The 16881-nt window shown below is 45.1% G+C and overlaps 1 protein-coding gene across 1 annotated transcript; it reads left to right on the top strand.

Moving 5' to 3' along the window:
* The first annotated feature begins 621 nt into the window (after positions 1–621).
* ACOD1 (aconitate decarboxylase 1) lies at positions 622–15991 on the top strand. The gene is made up of 5 exons (XM_026673456.2): positions 622–787; positions 2206–2367; positions 6239–6328; positions 11888–12093; positions 13668–15991. The coding sequence occupies exons 1-5, from the start codon at positions 704–706 to the stop codon at positions 14623–14625; spliced, it is 1500 nt and encodes a 499-aa protein (XP_026529241.2). The 5' UTR covers positions 622–703; the 3' UTR covers positions 14626–15991.
* The last annotated feature ends 890 nt before the right edge of the window (positions 15992–16881 follow it).

The raw sequence follows: 16881 nt of genomic DNA, 5'->3' as shown, positions 1-16881 counted from the left end.
TAGTTCAGAGAACCAGTAAATACCCCCTCTCACTGGAGATTTTACAGTATCTTTCCCCTGCCATGCCCACCAAGCCACACCCGCAGAACCGGTAGTAAAAACAATTGAATCCCACCACTGTCCCACTCCCTGTCAGCTGTTCGTCTTCCTCCTCAGATTCAGACTCCAACAGGGGCCTGACAACAACTGTGTTACTAACTGAACCACCGTAGAGATTCACTTTACGGCGGTGGCAAGCAAGGGGGTAAAAAGTCACTTCATAACCGTCTCGCTTAGCAACAGAAACATTGGGCTGAACTGTGGTCATATGTCAAGGACTGTCTACAGTAGCAGGCTTTCTACCAGTGTCAGGCTGACAAATCCTAGAGTAGCAGTGTGTCTTCTGCTGTGAGAATCCCTGTAAATATCCGTTGTGTCCTTAGCCAGGTAGCCTCAGTTGTGAAAGAGGTTTGAGGACTCCCCTCCAGCTGCGTCCTTTCACAACACACAAACGCCCGGGGATAAGTGGTGCCAACCACTGCGTCACTCACAAGCCTTTCTGTGGAAGCCCGAATCATCCTGTTTGACTCAGCACGTGACTTGCTGTTAACACAGAGCCTGTTGCAATCCGGGGCAGCAGCGGCCAATGGCGCCCTGTAGAGCAGGGAAAATATGAGATGTTGAAAGGCCGTTGTGACTCACCGACCATCACTCCTCCTTGAACATGTATAAAAGGAAGAAGCTCAGCCCTCTCCAGGCTGGGCTTCGAAGGTGCAGGACATCACTCCCTGGCATCATGTGGGCCAAGGTAGGTTCTCCCCATGACCTTCTCCCAGGAGGAGGCATGGATGCTCCAGCTGAAGAGGAGAAGACAGAGGGCTTAGGCAGGGAGGGACGTGTGGCTGTGTCTACTGGAGGTTGCAGACCTGATCCCTGTTGATTTTTGAGAAGAGTCAAGTAGCAGAGGTGGGAGAAATTGTCCTGGAGGTCTGACAGGCCTGCACAGACTGGTTGAGCGGAGCCAGAAATTGGAAGCAGCTTCCTCTGCTCAGGACAAGCACCTGTAGGGCCGAGGTTAACATTATGGGCTGCTCATAGGTTTGTGCATGTGTTATTGCCATGGCCCTTGTTGGCAAGGCTACCAGTCCCTTGAAGCTAGGTGAGGTAGAGACTATCCATCCTCAGCCTTCAAAACTTGGGCAAGAGTGGAGTGCGGGTCAAAATCCCGCTGCTTTAAGAAAGTTCAAAACATTCTGAAAGATCCGTCTCATCCTGAGCATCCTTTTTTTTTTTTTAACTATTAACTACCTGGCAGAAAAACAAGGACCAAATAGGCTGAAAAACAGTTTCCCTCCCAGGGTAGTAACTCTACTGAATTCTACTGTATAGCACAATATGAATGCAATATCAGGGGTTTTCCATTCAGTGTATAGAATGGGAAGGATGTGGATTTGTGTTTTATTTTCATAGTCTATAATGTACACTGAAGATGGTATTTAATTTTGTTGTAGGAGGTGCAATAAACAATAAACTAAGCTAAACTAAACCAAAAAAATTGGCACTTCCTTCAGTCCCACTGCTCTGTGTTGTCAGACAGAGCCAGGGGGTCTGCGGAAATGAAGTTATTGGAACTAAAAAAAATAAAATCATTTTCTGATAAAACTGTGTTTCTGCTCCATGGGGGTGGCTGGCCAGCAAGGAGGAAATTAACAGGGTATATTACAGGTAGTTCTTGACTTATGACCACAACTGAGCCCAACATTGCTGTTGCTAAGCGAGACATTTAAGCAGGTATTCCCTCTCCACCCCCGTTTTACGAACTTTCTTGCCGCACCTGTTAAGCAGATCGTTGCAGTTATTAAGTTAGTAACATGGTTGTTAAGCGAATCTGGCTTCCCCAGTGACTTTGCTTGTCAGAAAGTCCCAAATGGGGATCCCAAAAGGGGCATCACAACAGTCATAAGTACATGCCAGTTGCCAAAGGTCTGAAGTTGGATCACACGGCCACAGAGAGGCTGCAATGTTCGTAAGTGTGAAAAACTATCATAAGTCCCCCCTTTTTTTCCGGTGCCGCTGTAACTTTGGGCGGTCCCTAAATGAACTGTTGTAGGTCAGGAGGACCATAGATTTGCTTCTGAAAAGATAAATCCCAAACAGGTCAGGATCTGGAGAAAATGGCCACGCTGGAGAAAACGTGGCTATCACGGTTTGGTTTCTCTTTGCCAGAATATTACGGGGAACTTTGCTAATGTGATTCACGGGTTGAAGCCAAGCCACTTGACTGACCGAGTCGTTCAGAGGAGCAAACGGATGATTTTGGACACTTTGGGAGTTGGGCTGGTGGGCACCAGAACGGACGTCTTTCAGAAGCTCATCCAGTACAGCAAGGTAAGAGGAACTTGTCTAATTCTAACCTGGAATCAGATTAACGGAGTTGGAAGGGACCTTGTAGATCATCTAGTCCAACCCTCCACCCAAGCAGGGGACCCTACATACCATTTCTGACAAATGACAGTCCAATCTCTTCTTGAAAGCCTCCAGGGATGAAGCTCCCACAACTTCCGAAGGCAACTTCTGTTCAATTATTGGTTGATTGTTCTCACTGTCAGAAGATTTCTCCTTATTTCTAGATTGAATCTCTCCTTGATCAGTTTCCATCCATTATTCCTTGTCTGGCCTTCAGGTGCCTTGGAAAATAGCTTGATCCCCCCTTCTCTCAGTGGCAGCCCCTCAAATATTGGAAGACTTGGTATCATGTCTCCCCTGGTCCTTCTCTTCATTAGACTAGCCGTGCCCCGTTCCTGTAACTGTTCCTTGTATGTTTTAGTCTCCAGTCCCCTAATCATCTTGGTTGCTCTTCTCTGCACTTTTTCTAGAGTCTCAACATCTTTATTATAGTGTGGTGACCAAAACTGGATGCTAGGTGCGGCTTTACTAAGGCTTTATAGAGTGGTATTAGTACCTCCCTTGATCTTGATTGAGACCTTTTTGGCTAGGTAGTTAATTTGGATGACCTTTTAAGGCAGGGGGTGGGGAACTATGGCCCTTTGATGACCTGCAGACTTCAACTCCCAGAATTCTTGAGCTAGCATGGCTGGCTCAAGAATTCTGGGAGTTGAAGTCATCAAAAGGCCAAAGTTCCACACCCCTGTTTTAAGGGAACAGCCTTGCATTTTGCCACAGGTTATCCTTAATTGCTATTTCTTTCTGCTATGGAGATTAGCACAATTAGCCTCTTCCTGAAGCCCTCCCACTCCTATTCACCTAAAGGGATATATCAATTCTCCACCTGAGGATTCTTCTTCCTGGTTCAGCTGGCATGGAATAGAATAGAGTAGAGTAGAGTAGAGTAGAATAGAGTAGAGTAGAGTAGAGTAGAGTAGAGTAGAGTAGAGTAGAATAGAATAGAATAGAATAGAATAGAATAGAATAGAATAGAATAGAATAGAATAGAATAGAATTTTTTATTGGCCAAGTGTGATTGGACACACAAGGAATTTGTCTTGGTGTAAATACTCTCAGTATACATAAAGAAAAGGTACATTCATTAAGAATCAAGAATCATAACGTACATCACTTAATGATAGTCATAGGGTACAATCAACAATCAAATCATACTAGGAAACAGTCACGTGGGAGGGGATGGGTGATAAGGAGTGGTGAGAAGATTAACAGTAATAGTAGTGTACATTTTGTAAATAGTTGAACAGTGTTGAGGGAATTATTTGTTTAGCAGAGTGATAGCTTTCGGGGGAAAAACTGTCCTTGTGTCAAGTTGTTCTGGTGTGCAGTGCTCTATAGCATCATTTTGAGGGAAGGAGTTGAAACAGTTTATGGGATGTGAGGGGTCTGTAAATATTTTCACAGCCCTCTTTTTGACTCGTGCAGTATACAGGTCCTCAATTGAAGGCAAGTTGGTAGTAATTGTTTTTTCTGAAGTCCTAATTATCCATTGAAGTCTTTGTCTGCCCTGTTGGGTTGCAGAACCAAATCAGACAATTATAGAGGTGCAGATGACAGACTCAATAATTCCTCTGTAGAACTGTATCAGCAGCTCCTTGGGCAGTTTGAGCTTTCTGAGTTGGCACAGAAAGAACATTCTTTGTTGTGCTTTTTTGATGATGTTCTTGATGTTAGGTGTCCATTTTAGGTCATGCAATATAGTAGAACCTAGAAATTTGAAGGTCTCTACTGTTGATACTGTGTTGTCTAGTATTGTAAGAGGTGGTAGCATAGGAGGGTTTCTTCTAAAGTCTACCACCATTTCTACAGTTTTGAGTGTGTTCAGTTCCAGATTGTTCTGGTTACACCACGAGGCAAGTTGTATAACCTCCTGTCTGTATGCAGATTCATTGTTGTCTCGAATGAGACCAATCACTGTTGTGTCATCAGCAAACTTCAGTATTTTAACAGATGGATTGTTTGAGATGCAGTCACTGGTATATAGGGAGAAGAGAAGTGGAGATAGCACACAGCCTTGGGTGGGCCCTGTGCTGATTGTACAGGTATCAGATGTGATTCTGCTTAGCTTCACCTGCTGCTTCCTGTCTGTTAGGAAACTTATAATCCACTTACAAGTGTGTTCAGGTACCACTAGTTGGTTTAATTTACTTAGAAGAGTGTCTGGAATGATGGTATTGAATGCTGAACTGAAGTCTACAAAGAGGACCCTTGCGTAGGTATTTGGAGATTCAAGGTGTTGTAGGATGTAATGCAGAGCCATATTAACAGCATCATCTATCTATCTATTTGCTCGGTATACAAACTGCATGGGATCCAACAGCAGATCCGTGATGGTTTTCAGGTGGGACATCACAAGCCTTTCAAAGATTTTCATAACGACAGATGTTAGAGCAACTGGTCTGTAGTCATTCAGTTCCTTGATGGAGGGCTTCTTTGGCACTGGGATGATGGTAGAGCGTTTGAAGCAGGAAGGAACATAGCACATCTCTAGTGATCTATTGAAGATTTGGGTGAAGATGGGGGCCAATTGGTCAGCACAGACTTTTAAGCAAGAAAGAGTTATCTTGCCTGGCCCTGGTGCTTTTCCTGGCTTCTGTCTGTGTAATAGATCTTGAATTTCTTTTCTGTGATCACCAGAGGTTGTGAGCCCAATGGATTGGGGCCAGTTGTAGGAGGCTTGGCTGTTGTTGGTGTGTTTGAGATGTGGGTTGTGGAGATAGGTGGCTGTCGTTTCTTTTCAAACCTGCAGTAAAACACATTCAGGTCATCTGCTAGATGGGGTAATGCTCCAGCCCCTTCCTCCAGCAAGGGGTGGGTGGGGTTTACTTCCCGAGGACTCCATTCCAGATTGCCTGAGGGCCACCCATCCCCAAAATGATAGCAACCATGGAGTCCATTATCAAACTGCTGCCTTTGGCCAGCATCTACTTGCCCGTAAGGAAGATCCATGCAGGTGACTTCTGCATCCTTACTGTTGCCCTCTTTGTAGGAGATAACCAAGCTAAGCCAGAAAGCAGGGTCACATGCACCATTAGTTTGGAATCACTACACTGCTGTAAGAGACCTAAGTCCAGCTTCCCTTGAAGTCCATTGACTCTTATTCGGTGCTAATTCGCCTTGACCGTTAGTAGTTCAGATTCTTGTGTATAGATTGCATGGAATAAACTTGGAGTACTTTTGAACTTTATCCTGGTTTACTTCATCCTGGTCTCGGACCTGACGGATACGCTGTTGGATTTTGGAGCATCTGCTCATTGCTTGTGCACCAGTGGTGGGATTCATTTTTTTTTACTACCAGTTCTGTGGGCGTGGCTTAGTGGGCATGGCATGGCTTGGTGGGTGTGGCAGGGGAAGGATACTGCAAAATCTCCATTCCCTCCCCACCCCACTAACCTGCTTTCCAGCTCCGTTCTCCTGTGCAGGGCAACCAAAGAAGACCCAGCAGATCAGCTGGGACTCAATGGGAGGCAGAAAATGGATGGGGGAGGGGCCATTCAGAGGTGGGATTTGCTGGTTCTCCGGACTACTCAAAATTTCCACTACCAGAATGGGTCAGAACCTGCTGAATACCACCTCTGGTGTGCACCAACTTGCCTTCACCATTAGTAGGTCAGATTCTTGTGTAAAGGTAGCATGAGATAAACTTGTAGTGCTTTTGAACTCTGTTCTTCCTCCTGATTCTTTGTGCTTGATGCTCTTGGTGGAACGAGCCTAGAAAAGAATAAAGAGAAGCAGTTGTTTGGTTTCACATGCAAAAGTTCTTCCTAAACAGGATTGGGATTTTTTTTTTTTCCAGATTTACAGCTCGGATTCATCCAGTTCTGTCTGGGGATGCTCAACGCTCAAGCTGCCTCCACTCTATGCAGCGTTGGTGAACGGTGTGGCGGTAAGAAACCCTTGGTACTCTTTATAACCCTCTGACCCTAACTTAGTTTTTGTTGGGAGAATGTCCCTGCGGCCTATATAGTCTCTACTCCATCTGTTTCCTCTGAGCGGGTGTGTGCTGAGATCTGAGCAGCTCACCTTGGGTTGTTTCTTTTTATATTTTATTAAAATATTTATTAATACAAAAATACAAAAGAAAATAATCAGGGAGGAAGAAGGGAAGGGGCAAGTGCAGGGCAGAGGGAAAGAAAGAAAGAAAGGAAGAAGAAAGAAAGAAAGAAAGAAAGAAAGAAAGAAAAGAAAGAAAGAAAGAAAGAAAGAGAAAGAAAAAAGAAAGAAAGAAAGAAAGAAAGAAAGAAAGAAAGAAAGAAGAAGGAAGGAAGGAAGGAAGAAGGAAGAAGAGAAAGAAGAAGGAAGGAAGGAAGGAAGGAAGGAAGGAAGGAAGGAAGGAAGGAAGGAAGGAAGGAAGGAAGGAAGGAAGGAAGGAAAGGAAGAAAGGCCTTGACTTCTGACTTCCTTTGGTGCAGTAGAATGAAAGACTAACATCAAAGCTCAATTTTTTTATTTTACATAATAATATAAACCTGGCTTGGCTTGTTTTTTATTTTTGTTTTAAATGGGATCCATTTATGCTGGGAATCAAGTCTTCTCCCCTTTTCTTTTCCGCCTCACATTTTCAGACCTCCTGAATTTCAATCTGTAAATGTGTCTGCGGGGGGGAAACAAGAGGGAGGGTCATTCTGGAGATGAGGGAAGCCTGTGGCTACTCCACAGCCTTTGGAAGTGATGCACACAGTAAGGCAAGAAAGAGCAGAGTTTGCACATATAACAAACCCTCCCCCCAAAAAATATCAGATGTGTATTTAGCAGTGGTGGGATTCAAATTTTTCTACTACTGGTTCTGTGGGCGTGGCTTGGTGGGTGTGGTGCGGCTTGGTGGGCGTGGCTTGGTGGGCGTGGCAGGGGAAGGATACTGCAAAATCCCATTTCCTCCCCACCCCACTAACCTGCTTTCCAGCTCTGTTCTCCTGTGCAGAGCAACAAAAGACCCAGCCGATCAGCTGGGACTCGGGAGGCAGAGAATAGATGGGGGTGGGGCCAGTCAGATGTGGTGTTTGCCTGGTTCTCCGAACTACTCAAAGTTTCACTACTAGAACTCATCAGAACCTGCTGAATACCACCTCTGGTATGTAGATCAGACACTTATGGATACACACACACACACACATACACACACACACACACATATGTTTTCTGAGGTTCTCATGGGTATTTGTATGTGGATCTTTGGTTATTCGGTTATTTGGTTATCCCGCCGTAAGATTGGAAGTATCTAGGCAACGTTTCGATGAAGTCTCATTCATCATCTTCAGGCTTCTGTCTTCCGCTCTGTGCTTCTCAGAGTGATGTGAGCTTGCAGCTGCTTCTTCCTTTTAACTGCTAGTGGGGGGTGACTAGATTGGGTGGGGGCTTGGCTGTGTTCTGATTGGGTGGGGGTGTGTTCTCATTGGTTGGGGGTTTGGCTGTGTTCTGATTGGTTGGGGGTTGGCCGTGTTCTGATTGGCTGGAGGTGTGTTCTGTTCAGGTGGGGGCTTGGTTGTGCTCAGGTTAGTCTTAGTTGCTGGGGATTTGAGCTGGTGAGCTGTGATCTTGCTGTTTGGCTTCGAGTTCGTGGTCGTGCCGCATCTTCATGGTGGGGGTCAGTTCGGTTCATGTATGGCTCGGAGGGTTTGAAGTGGGTAGTGATGCAGCTGCAGTGCGGCTTCTGGTCCGTGGTCATGTCTCATCTTCTGTGTGGGTGTGAGTCTGCTTTTACGTGAAAGTGTGGTGGTGGCATCTTGTGTGGCCCTGGTGGGTGTGGTCTGGTGTCATTCTTCATGTTAGGTACTGTCTGTTCATGAGGGCGGGTTTCCAAATGGCTGGTAGGCGGGAGGTGTCATCTCTTTTATTTATGCTGTGTGGGCGTTTTTCTATCTCTATGGCTTCTCTGATTATTCTGTTGTTGAAGTGTTCAGTTTTGGCGATAGTTCTGGTATTTTTAAAGTCAATCTCATGTCCTGTGGCTTTGAGGTGTTGGACCAGGGAAGAGGTCGGTTCTTCTTTTTGATTGAGTTCTTATGTTCTTCAATGCGTGCACTTATTCTTCTGTTAGTTTGTCCAATGTATGTGGTGGGGCAGGCGGTGCAAGGGATTTCGTATACTCCTTGGTTTTCTAACTCGATTTTGTCTTTAGGGTTTCTTAGGATGGTGGATATTTTTCTGTTTGTGCAGAATGCTGTTTTAATGTTGTGTTTTTGGAGGATCTTGCTGATTTTGTCTGTAGTGCCTTTTATATATGGGAGGAGGGCTTTGCCATTCTCTTGTTCTCTGTCTTTTATTTTGGTTGGGGTTTCTTTTTGGATTAGGTGGGTAATCTTCTTTCTTTGGAATCCATTGGCTGTTAGTACGTTGGTGAGAGTGTGTAGTTCGGTTTTTAGGTGTTGTTCGTCGGCTAAGCATTTTGTTCTGGAGATGAGTGTCTCGGCTACGGAATTGATCTGTGCTGGGTGGTGGTGTGAGAGTGCGTGTAGATAGCGGTTTGTATGTGTTTTCTTCTGGTAGATGGTGTGTCCTAGGGAGACACACCTATGGTGTGTCCTAGAGATCATAAAGAAACAAAACTTACAACCCAGCGACCTACTAGTGAGCTTCGATGTCATATCCCTCTTCACCCAAGTGCCAATAAAAGAAGCCTTGACAGCCATCCAAAACAAATACAACCCCCAAGCACATCCTAGATCGGACCAACCACTGCCTATCCAATACATACTTCACCTACAACGGACAAAAATACAAACAAATAGAAGGAGCACCCATGGGATCACCCCTCTCACCTGTCATCGCAAACCTCTACATGGAACACTTTGAAACACAAGCTCTAGAAAAATATGATCACAAACCCAAACTCTGGCTCAGATACGTAGATGACACCTTCATAATCTGGCCACACGGGAAAGAAAAACTGAACAACTTCCTCACACACCTCAACAGCCTACACCCCAAAATACAATTCACCATGGAAACAGAAGCTAACAATCAACTTCCCTTCCTAGATGTCTTGGTATACAAAAAATCCAATGGCTCCCTAGGACACACCATCTACCAGAAGAAAACACATACAAACGTGAATCCCTACAGTTGATTTTGTAACATGATTACATTAGTGAATTTGGCTTTCCCGTTGGTTTTGCTTGTCAAAAGGTTGCAAAATGTTAACGCCACATATAGATTATAAGCCAGAAATATTTTTTGTTAGGGATAGCAGTACCAGAAAAATATAATAAAGGGAATTTGTATTTAATGTTGCATGTCACGACAGCAGCAAGAATTGTATTTGCACAGTATTGGAAAAATGAGGAAACTCCCAGAGAAGATGTAATTAAAAAAAAAAATAGATTGCGCAGAAATTGATAGACTGTCCTAAATACATGCCAGTTGCCAAATTCTGGCAATGTGACCATGGGGATGCTGCAATCATGTGAAATGTGGCTATAAGTCACTTGTCGGTCAGTCTTTTATATCAGCTCAAAGTGACCTATGTAGGAGTCTTTCCTAATTTTGTCCACTCAACAAGGAGCTTGGATTATGCTCCAGCCTTCAATAGGTACTGCAGAACTTTTATGCAGGCCCCACATGGGGAATGCTAGGATCTCAGAGTCAGGATTTGGGTTGGGCAGTTGTGGTGGTGAGGTCAGGGGTGGGATGCAAATTTTTTAACAACCAGTTCTGTGGGTGTGGCTTAGGTGGTGGGCATGGCTTGGTGGTCATGTGACTGGGTGGACATGGCTTAGTGGTCATGTTATTGGCTGGGTGTGGCCAACTCAATATCACTCACATCGACGCACGCATCTCCTCTCCTGGCCTCTCATGACTGTGGGATGTTGCAATAGTCGTAAGCGTGAAAAATGGTCATAAGTCGCTTTTTTCAGTGCCATTGTAACTTTGAATGGTCCCTCCACACAAGCAAAGTACCAGCAAAGGAGGGAGAAAAAACTCCAGAGAAGTTCCAGAGACAGGAAGTCTAGTCCTGCCAAGTATGTAATAAGGGTTAACAGAGAGGCAGTTTCTGTAAGCAACACCAGAATGTTTCCTTCCTGCCTTCCTTACAGGATTAGGCCAGTAATTTCTTCTAACAACCGGTTCTCTGAACTGCTTAGAATGTTAACAACCAGTTCTAGCGAATAGGTGCAAACTGGTAGAATCCCACCCCTGGGTGAGGTGTTTCTCCCGCTATTGTGCAGTGTTTTTCTTTCGAGATATCTCTCAGGAAGAGAAAAAAGGGCAGGAGAACCATATTGTTGTGATTCACCAGGAGCCGGTGCAGATGGCAGCGGAGTCGGATAGTGGGGAAGAAAGGGGACCGGTCAGGGAGTCTGGAGAGGACTTGGATGAGGGCCCTGCGTCCGATGCAGGGATGGGGCCAGGACCATCTGGGAGTGGGGTGCTGCCTTTGGAGTCTGGCAGCAGCGAAGCAGAGGACCCAGGGGAGCCTGTTCCCAGTGCGCATGTGCGCAGAGCTGCTAGAAGGCGAGAGCAGCTGAAATAGAAGGGGTGACTCTGGAGTAAGGCTGGGAGGTGATTGCCCCTCCCCTAAGGGATAAAAGTCAGGCCCAGATGATGAACTCTTTGCAGGAAGCAAAGTAGTTCAATAGATTCTAAGTCCACCTTGAAGCTCTGGGTACTCTGGTTGGTTTTTTCTGGTACTTCGGTTGGTTTCTGTTATAATTAATTTGGATACTTCTGTTTTGGGCAGCATTCTATTTATTTATTTTTATTTAATTTGATTTGTCAATCGCTTACAAGATAATAGGTATAAGAATAAACATAGTTATGAATACATGAAATGGATACACATAAGAAAAATAAAAGAAACAATAGGACAGGAACGGTAGGCACGTTGGTGCGCTTATGCACTCCCCCTACAAACCTCTTAGGAAAGGGGTGAGGTCAATAGTAGACAGTCTAAGGTTAAAGTTTTTGGGGTTTGGGGAAGAAACTACAGAGTCAGGTAGAGTATTCCAGACATTGACCACTCTGTTGCTGAAGTTGTACTTCCTGCAATCAAGTTTGGTGCGTTTCAATCTATCAATTTTGCAATCAAGTTTGGTGCGTTAATATGTTTTAGTTCTACGGTACTGAAAGGCGTGGGCTTATCTCGGGGAACTGTTTAAGATTAGTTCTGGCTGAGAATGGAAATAATTCCCAGCATTGCATTAAAATAGGTTTTGCTTTTAAAACAAGATTGTGTTTCATTACATTTGACGAAGCCTAGGTCAGAACACGTATCACCTGCTGGGTTTAATTTGGCTTCTCTTCCCTGGAAATTCCTGCTGCCTGTTGGTGCTTTGCTTTACCATCACTTCTCACTCGAGGAGAAGCTTCGGCCATCTTGATTTCGGCATGAGGGGGTTGATCCCCAAGTGAGCTGAAAACGCAGGAGAGGAGGTGAAGCCCCTACCTCCATTGCAACTCCCCTGACCCAAAATTTATTCTCTCTTTCTCTGCTTCTCCCCCTTCGCAGATACACTCCATGGATTTTGATGATACGTGGCATCCAACCACCCACCCTTCGGGGCCAGTGCTGTCAGCCCTCATGGCTGTTGCTGAAGGGGTGGCCAAAAACCAAAGGGTTTCTGGCTGTGACTTGCTTTTGGCTTTCAACGTTGGGATCGAGGTGCAAGGCAGACTTATGACCTTCTCCAAGGAGGCCAGCAATCTTCCTAAAAGGTCTGTTTTTGTTTTCGTTTACTGGTTCTGAAATAGGCCCCAGAGGGAACCTCCTGGTGTGGCCTTAATGGTCAGCCATGACCCTACCCAGCATCATCTGAGCTTCACTTATTCCTATCTAAGCCAAGTGGGCTTCTTTGTTAGATGGTCATTACTTGAAGACCAAATCCTGAATGGACTTTCCTATGTGGCATATCAGATCATTTATTGGCACCCCTTGCAGGGACACAAACTATTGTTTTCTTTGCACTTAGGTGATATACAGTCTTTGACTTGCAACAGGTTGTTTAGTGGCCATTCAAAGTTACAACTTTGTATTGTATACAAAGGTACACAAAATTTGTATTGTATATATAAGGGACGCGGTGGCTCAGCGGCTAAGACGCTGAGCTTGTCGATCAGAAAGGTCGGCAGTTCAGCAGTTTGAATCCCTAGGGCTGCATAAAGGAGCGAGCTCCCGTTACCTGTCCCAGCTTCTGCCAATCTAGCAGTTCGAAAGCACGTTAAAAATGCAAGTATAAAAATAGGGGCCAGACCACTTGGTGGGAAGGCTAATGTGCACCATCGGCATTTAGTCATGCTGGCCACATGACCACGGAGATGTCTTTGGACAGCGCTGGCTCTTCAGCTTTGTAACGGAGATGAGCAGCGCCCCCTAGAGCTGGAAACGACTAGCACGGATGTGTGAGGGAAACCTTTACCTAAAGTTACAACAGCATTGGAAAAAGTCACTTAGGACTGAACAATCCAGACCAGAGTCCTGTAGGTCAGGAGTCTCCAAAGTCAGTAGATCGGCACTAGTCCGTGGCATGCCACACACCAGGTTGCACAAACATGTGAAGCCCCATCTATGGGATGAAGGCAGCACATGAAACCATGCATGTCCCCATGGGTCCAGGGAAAAACCTCTCTCCATGGAATCCATCCCGGTGACCAAAAGGTTTGGGGCCGCTGCTCAGTGGTGGTATTCAGCCAATTCGCACCGGATCGGGCAAACCGGTGTGTTACCCGTGAAAAACATAAGTTCTCCTTTTCCAATTTCACAAAAGAAGAGATGGGCTTTGTAGATTTTGCAGGGATCTCTCTCCATCTGAGGGCACCAGAAATGGGTTGCTTGCCTTGCTCTGCCTTCCAAGCAAACAGCCTGTCAGGGCTCTGACAAATCCACCCCCATTCAAATCATAAGTCTCTAGCTGCATCTCTCAGCGTAAAAAATAAATAAATTGATTTATTAGGAGTGACCATGTCGCCGTTACCTGGGTGCAGCCGACACTAAGATACATCGTTCATTTTCCCCTTGACCCTGGTCTTCCCCCCACCCCCTGGATGTATTGTCCAATGGGACATATCCATAGCCAAGAGTCATCAATCAGGCTCTCCGGTAATAATCTTGCGCGCCAACAGCTTCGGCTGCCTAGCAATTATCTGAAGCATTTGAGGAATGCACTACTTTCCCCCACTCCCTTTCTGCTGGCAACTAAAAAGACCAAAGAAGTATTTTTTTTAAAAAAAGTTGACACAGCCACCCTCATGGCCCTTCTTCTGCTCACGGGTGCCATTTTTGATTTTTCCAGGTTCCACCCACCCTCCATTCTGGGCACCATGGGAAGCGCTGCAGCCACTGCAAAGCTCCTGGGCCTCGACCAACTCAAGTGTAAGGAAGCCATGGCGGTAGCCGCCTCTTATGCCGGTGCTCCACTAGCCAATGCAGCCACACAGACCAAACCACTTCACATGGGCAACGCCAGCCGGCATGGCGTGGAAGCAGCTTTCCTGGCCTCTCTGGGCCTGCAAGCCAACAAGCTGATTCTGGACCTCGAGTCAGGCTTTGGGGCCTTTTACACGGACTACCTGCCCCAGACGCTGCCGAGCCTGCAATCCTACTCTTGGTTGTTGGACCAACAAGATGTGGCCTTCAAGAGCTTCCCAGCGCATCTGGGGACACATTGGATGGCCGAAGCTGCCCTGGCAGTAAGGAAGCATCTTGCCCGGAGTGGGGAGTCTCTGCTCACTAGCCGCATCAAGGCCATTGTGCTCGACGTCCCCAACATTAGATACGTTGATCAGCCATTTCCGTCTTCCGAACACGAAGCCAGGCACTCCTTCCAGTTTGCCGCCTGCACAGCGTTGCTGGATGGCTTCGTCTCAGCCGAATCCTTCACGTCGCAGAGACTGTCCAGGCCGGAGTTGAATGACCTGTTCCGAAAGACCAGACTGGAGCATTCTCCGGACAATCTCCCCAGCTTCAACAGCCTTTACTGTGGGGTCAAAGTTGTCCTCCAGGATGGAGACACCTGGGAAGAGCGTTGTGAAACCTTCTACGGGCACTGGAGGAAGCCCTTGAGCCGCGGGGATTTGGTGAAGAAGTTCCACGCCAATGCCATCTCTGCTGTCTCCCCAGAAGTGGCCGAAAGCATCGTAGAAGCGGTTGATCGGCTGGAATCCCTGGAGGACTGCGGGGAGTTGTTCTCACTTCTTCGAGGAGCTGAGCTGACCAAAGATTTGAGGCAACGCAAGAGGGAGATTTTGTGAGATCTACATGGCCCGAGAAGAACCTTCCTGGCCTGGCCTTCATGGTCAGCCACCACCTAGCATCCTCTGAGCTTCAGTGATTCCTGTCTAACAGATTAGTCCTTGTCTTACAACACTTCATTTAGTGACCGTTCAATGTTAACAATGGCACTAATGGGTTGTGTGACAAAACGAACCAAATTATTGGACTATATTTAAGATTTTATGTAAATTATCAACAAACCAACTGGGCTGATTTGCTGCCGTTTGCAGAGGTTGCTTATAATAATGCTGTACTGGGTTAACACCTTTCCAAATTAATACTGGGATGGAGTTCCGTTTCCATGCCTGAATTGCCAAGGGACCTCCCCCAGATCCATGTCAGTAACTGAGTGGATGGACACAATTAAGGAGTCTTGGGAAAACATAAAAAAGGCTTTGAATAAGGCAGCACAAATCCAAAAGATACAAGCTGACAAAAATAGTTCCCAGCAGCCACAATTAAAAGTGGGGGATAAAGTTTATTTGTCAACTAAATATTTGAAGTTACACTTACCTTCTAGGAAATTAAGTCCAAAATTTATAGGGCCTTTTCAGATAATTAAAGTAATAAACCCAGTAACTGTGAAACTTATCTCCCTAGGCTATTGGGGAAGGTACATCCAGTGTTTCATAGTAGTTTATTAAAGCCATTTGTTGATTCTTCATTGAGGCCAGCAGAACGTGTAGCTCCGAAGCCTTTGTTCATTGCAGGGCATGAACATTATGTGGTTAAGAAAATTTTGAATTCTAGGATTTTCAGGGGGAAGTTGCAATATTTAATTTATTGGAATTATTATTCACAAGGGACTTGGGTAAATAGCTGGAAAGTAAATGCTGATAGAAGCCTAAACCAATTCTGTTGGTGGCAGAGGAGGTTAAAATGTGCTTGGTATGATTGTATTTAACCTAATTTCAATCTTCATGTATTTCATGTCGTTGCAGGGGTTTCTTTTCAAATGAGGGTGGGCCGCCTGTCAAGCCAGAAATTGACATATGTGTAGCTATTTGAGTTAGGCTTAGTATATATTCTTTTTCTTACTTTCTCTGTGGCAGTCATGGGAGGAAGGGTTTCTGGTTTGCCACATTCCTAAGGTGGGAGGAGTGGAGATAGAGTTGTTTAGGCCAGGTGATTCTTCTTCCCATGGGAAAACGAGCTGACCGTGCTCAGGCCCCTGGAGATTTGTGACATCAAGCCATGTTGATTTACTTCTATTGGAGAATGTGACTTTGGGGGGTTGTTTCTAACTTTTAATATTGTGGGGTAATTCCGGGTTGAGTCAGATCCGGAATTACCGTGGACTTTGCCAATTTGATGCTTTCCTAAATAAAAGAAATTGTCTTGGAAGATGGACTTTGTTCTTTTCCTTTTAAATGGATTTCAACACTTGGAAACCTTTGCAGCCTCCTCCACGATCATCCAATCCAAATCTGGATACTTTGCAACTGTTTCATACTTAAGACCACTGAAGCATCCGGGGAGTCACATGATACCCTTTTGCGACCTTCTGACAAGCAATGGGGAAGCCAGATTCACTTAACAACCATATGACTAATTTAAAAAATAATAATTTTAAGAATACAACATGGTGCAGCCAATCTGACATTACAACTGTTACACATATATACATTTTAATTCATTTACAATCTCCTTGTTTGATATATTATTTACTAATTATTTTAATCATCATAGCTACTTATGTTCCGGCCTTGACTTCTTCTATGCAACTATTGATAGAATTTATTCCATGTTTCATAGTATTTAGATTCTCCCTTGTTTTTTAATTCTAGAGTTAACCTATCTGATTCTGCACAGGCCATAATTTTTCTTATTATCTCTGTTTCTGGTGGTATGTTTTCCTTCTTCCAGTATTGTGCATATATTATATTATTCTAGCCGGCATCAACACATGTACTATTAGATAAATTAAATCCTTCCTATAACTTTCTGATATTATTCAGATAACAGATAATCAGAGTTGGAAGGGATCTTGTAGGTCATCTAGTCCAACCCCCTGCCCAAGCAGGAGACCCTACACCATTTCTGACAGATGGGAGTCCAATCTCTTCTTGAAAGTCTCAAGTGATGGCCCTCCCACAACTTCCGAGGGCAACTTCTGTTCCATTGGTTGATTGTTCTGTCAGAAAGTTCTTCCTTATTTCTAGGTTAAATCTCTCCTTGTTCAGTTTCTGTCCATTGTTCCTTGTCTGGCCTTTAAGTGCTTTGGAAAATAGCTT

Source organism: Notechis scutatus, chromosome 5 (genome assembly GCF_049901735.1).
Source record: "Notechis scutatus isolate UNSWTSFEM ecotype Mainland chromosome 5, rNotScu1.2, whole genome shotgun sequence".
In the NCBI taxonomy this organism is placed as follows: Eukaryota; Metazoa; Chordata; class Lepidosauria; order Squamata; family Elapidae; genus Notechis; species Notechis scutatus.
Note: the sequence above shows the minus strand (reverse complement) of the source record. Positions and strands in the feature narration are given on the sequence as shown.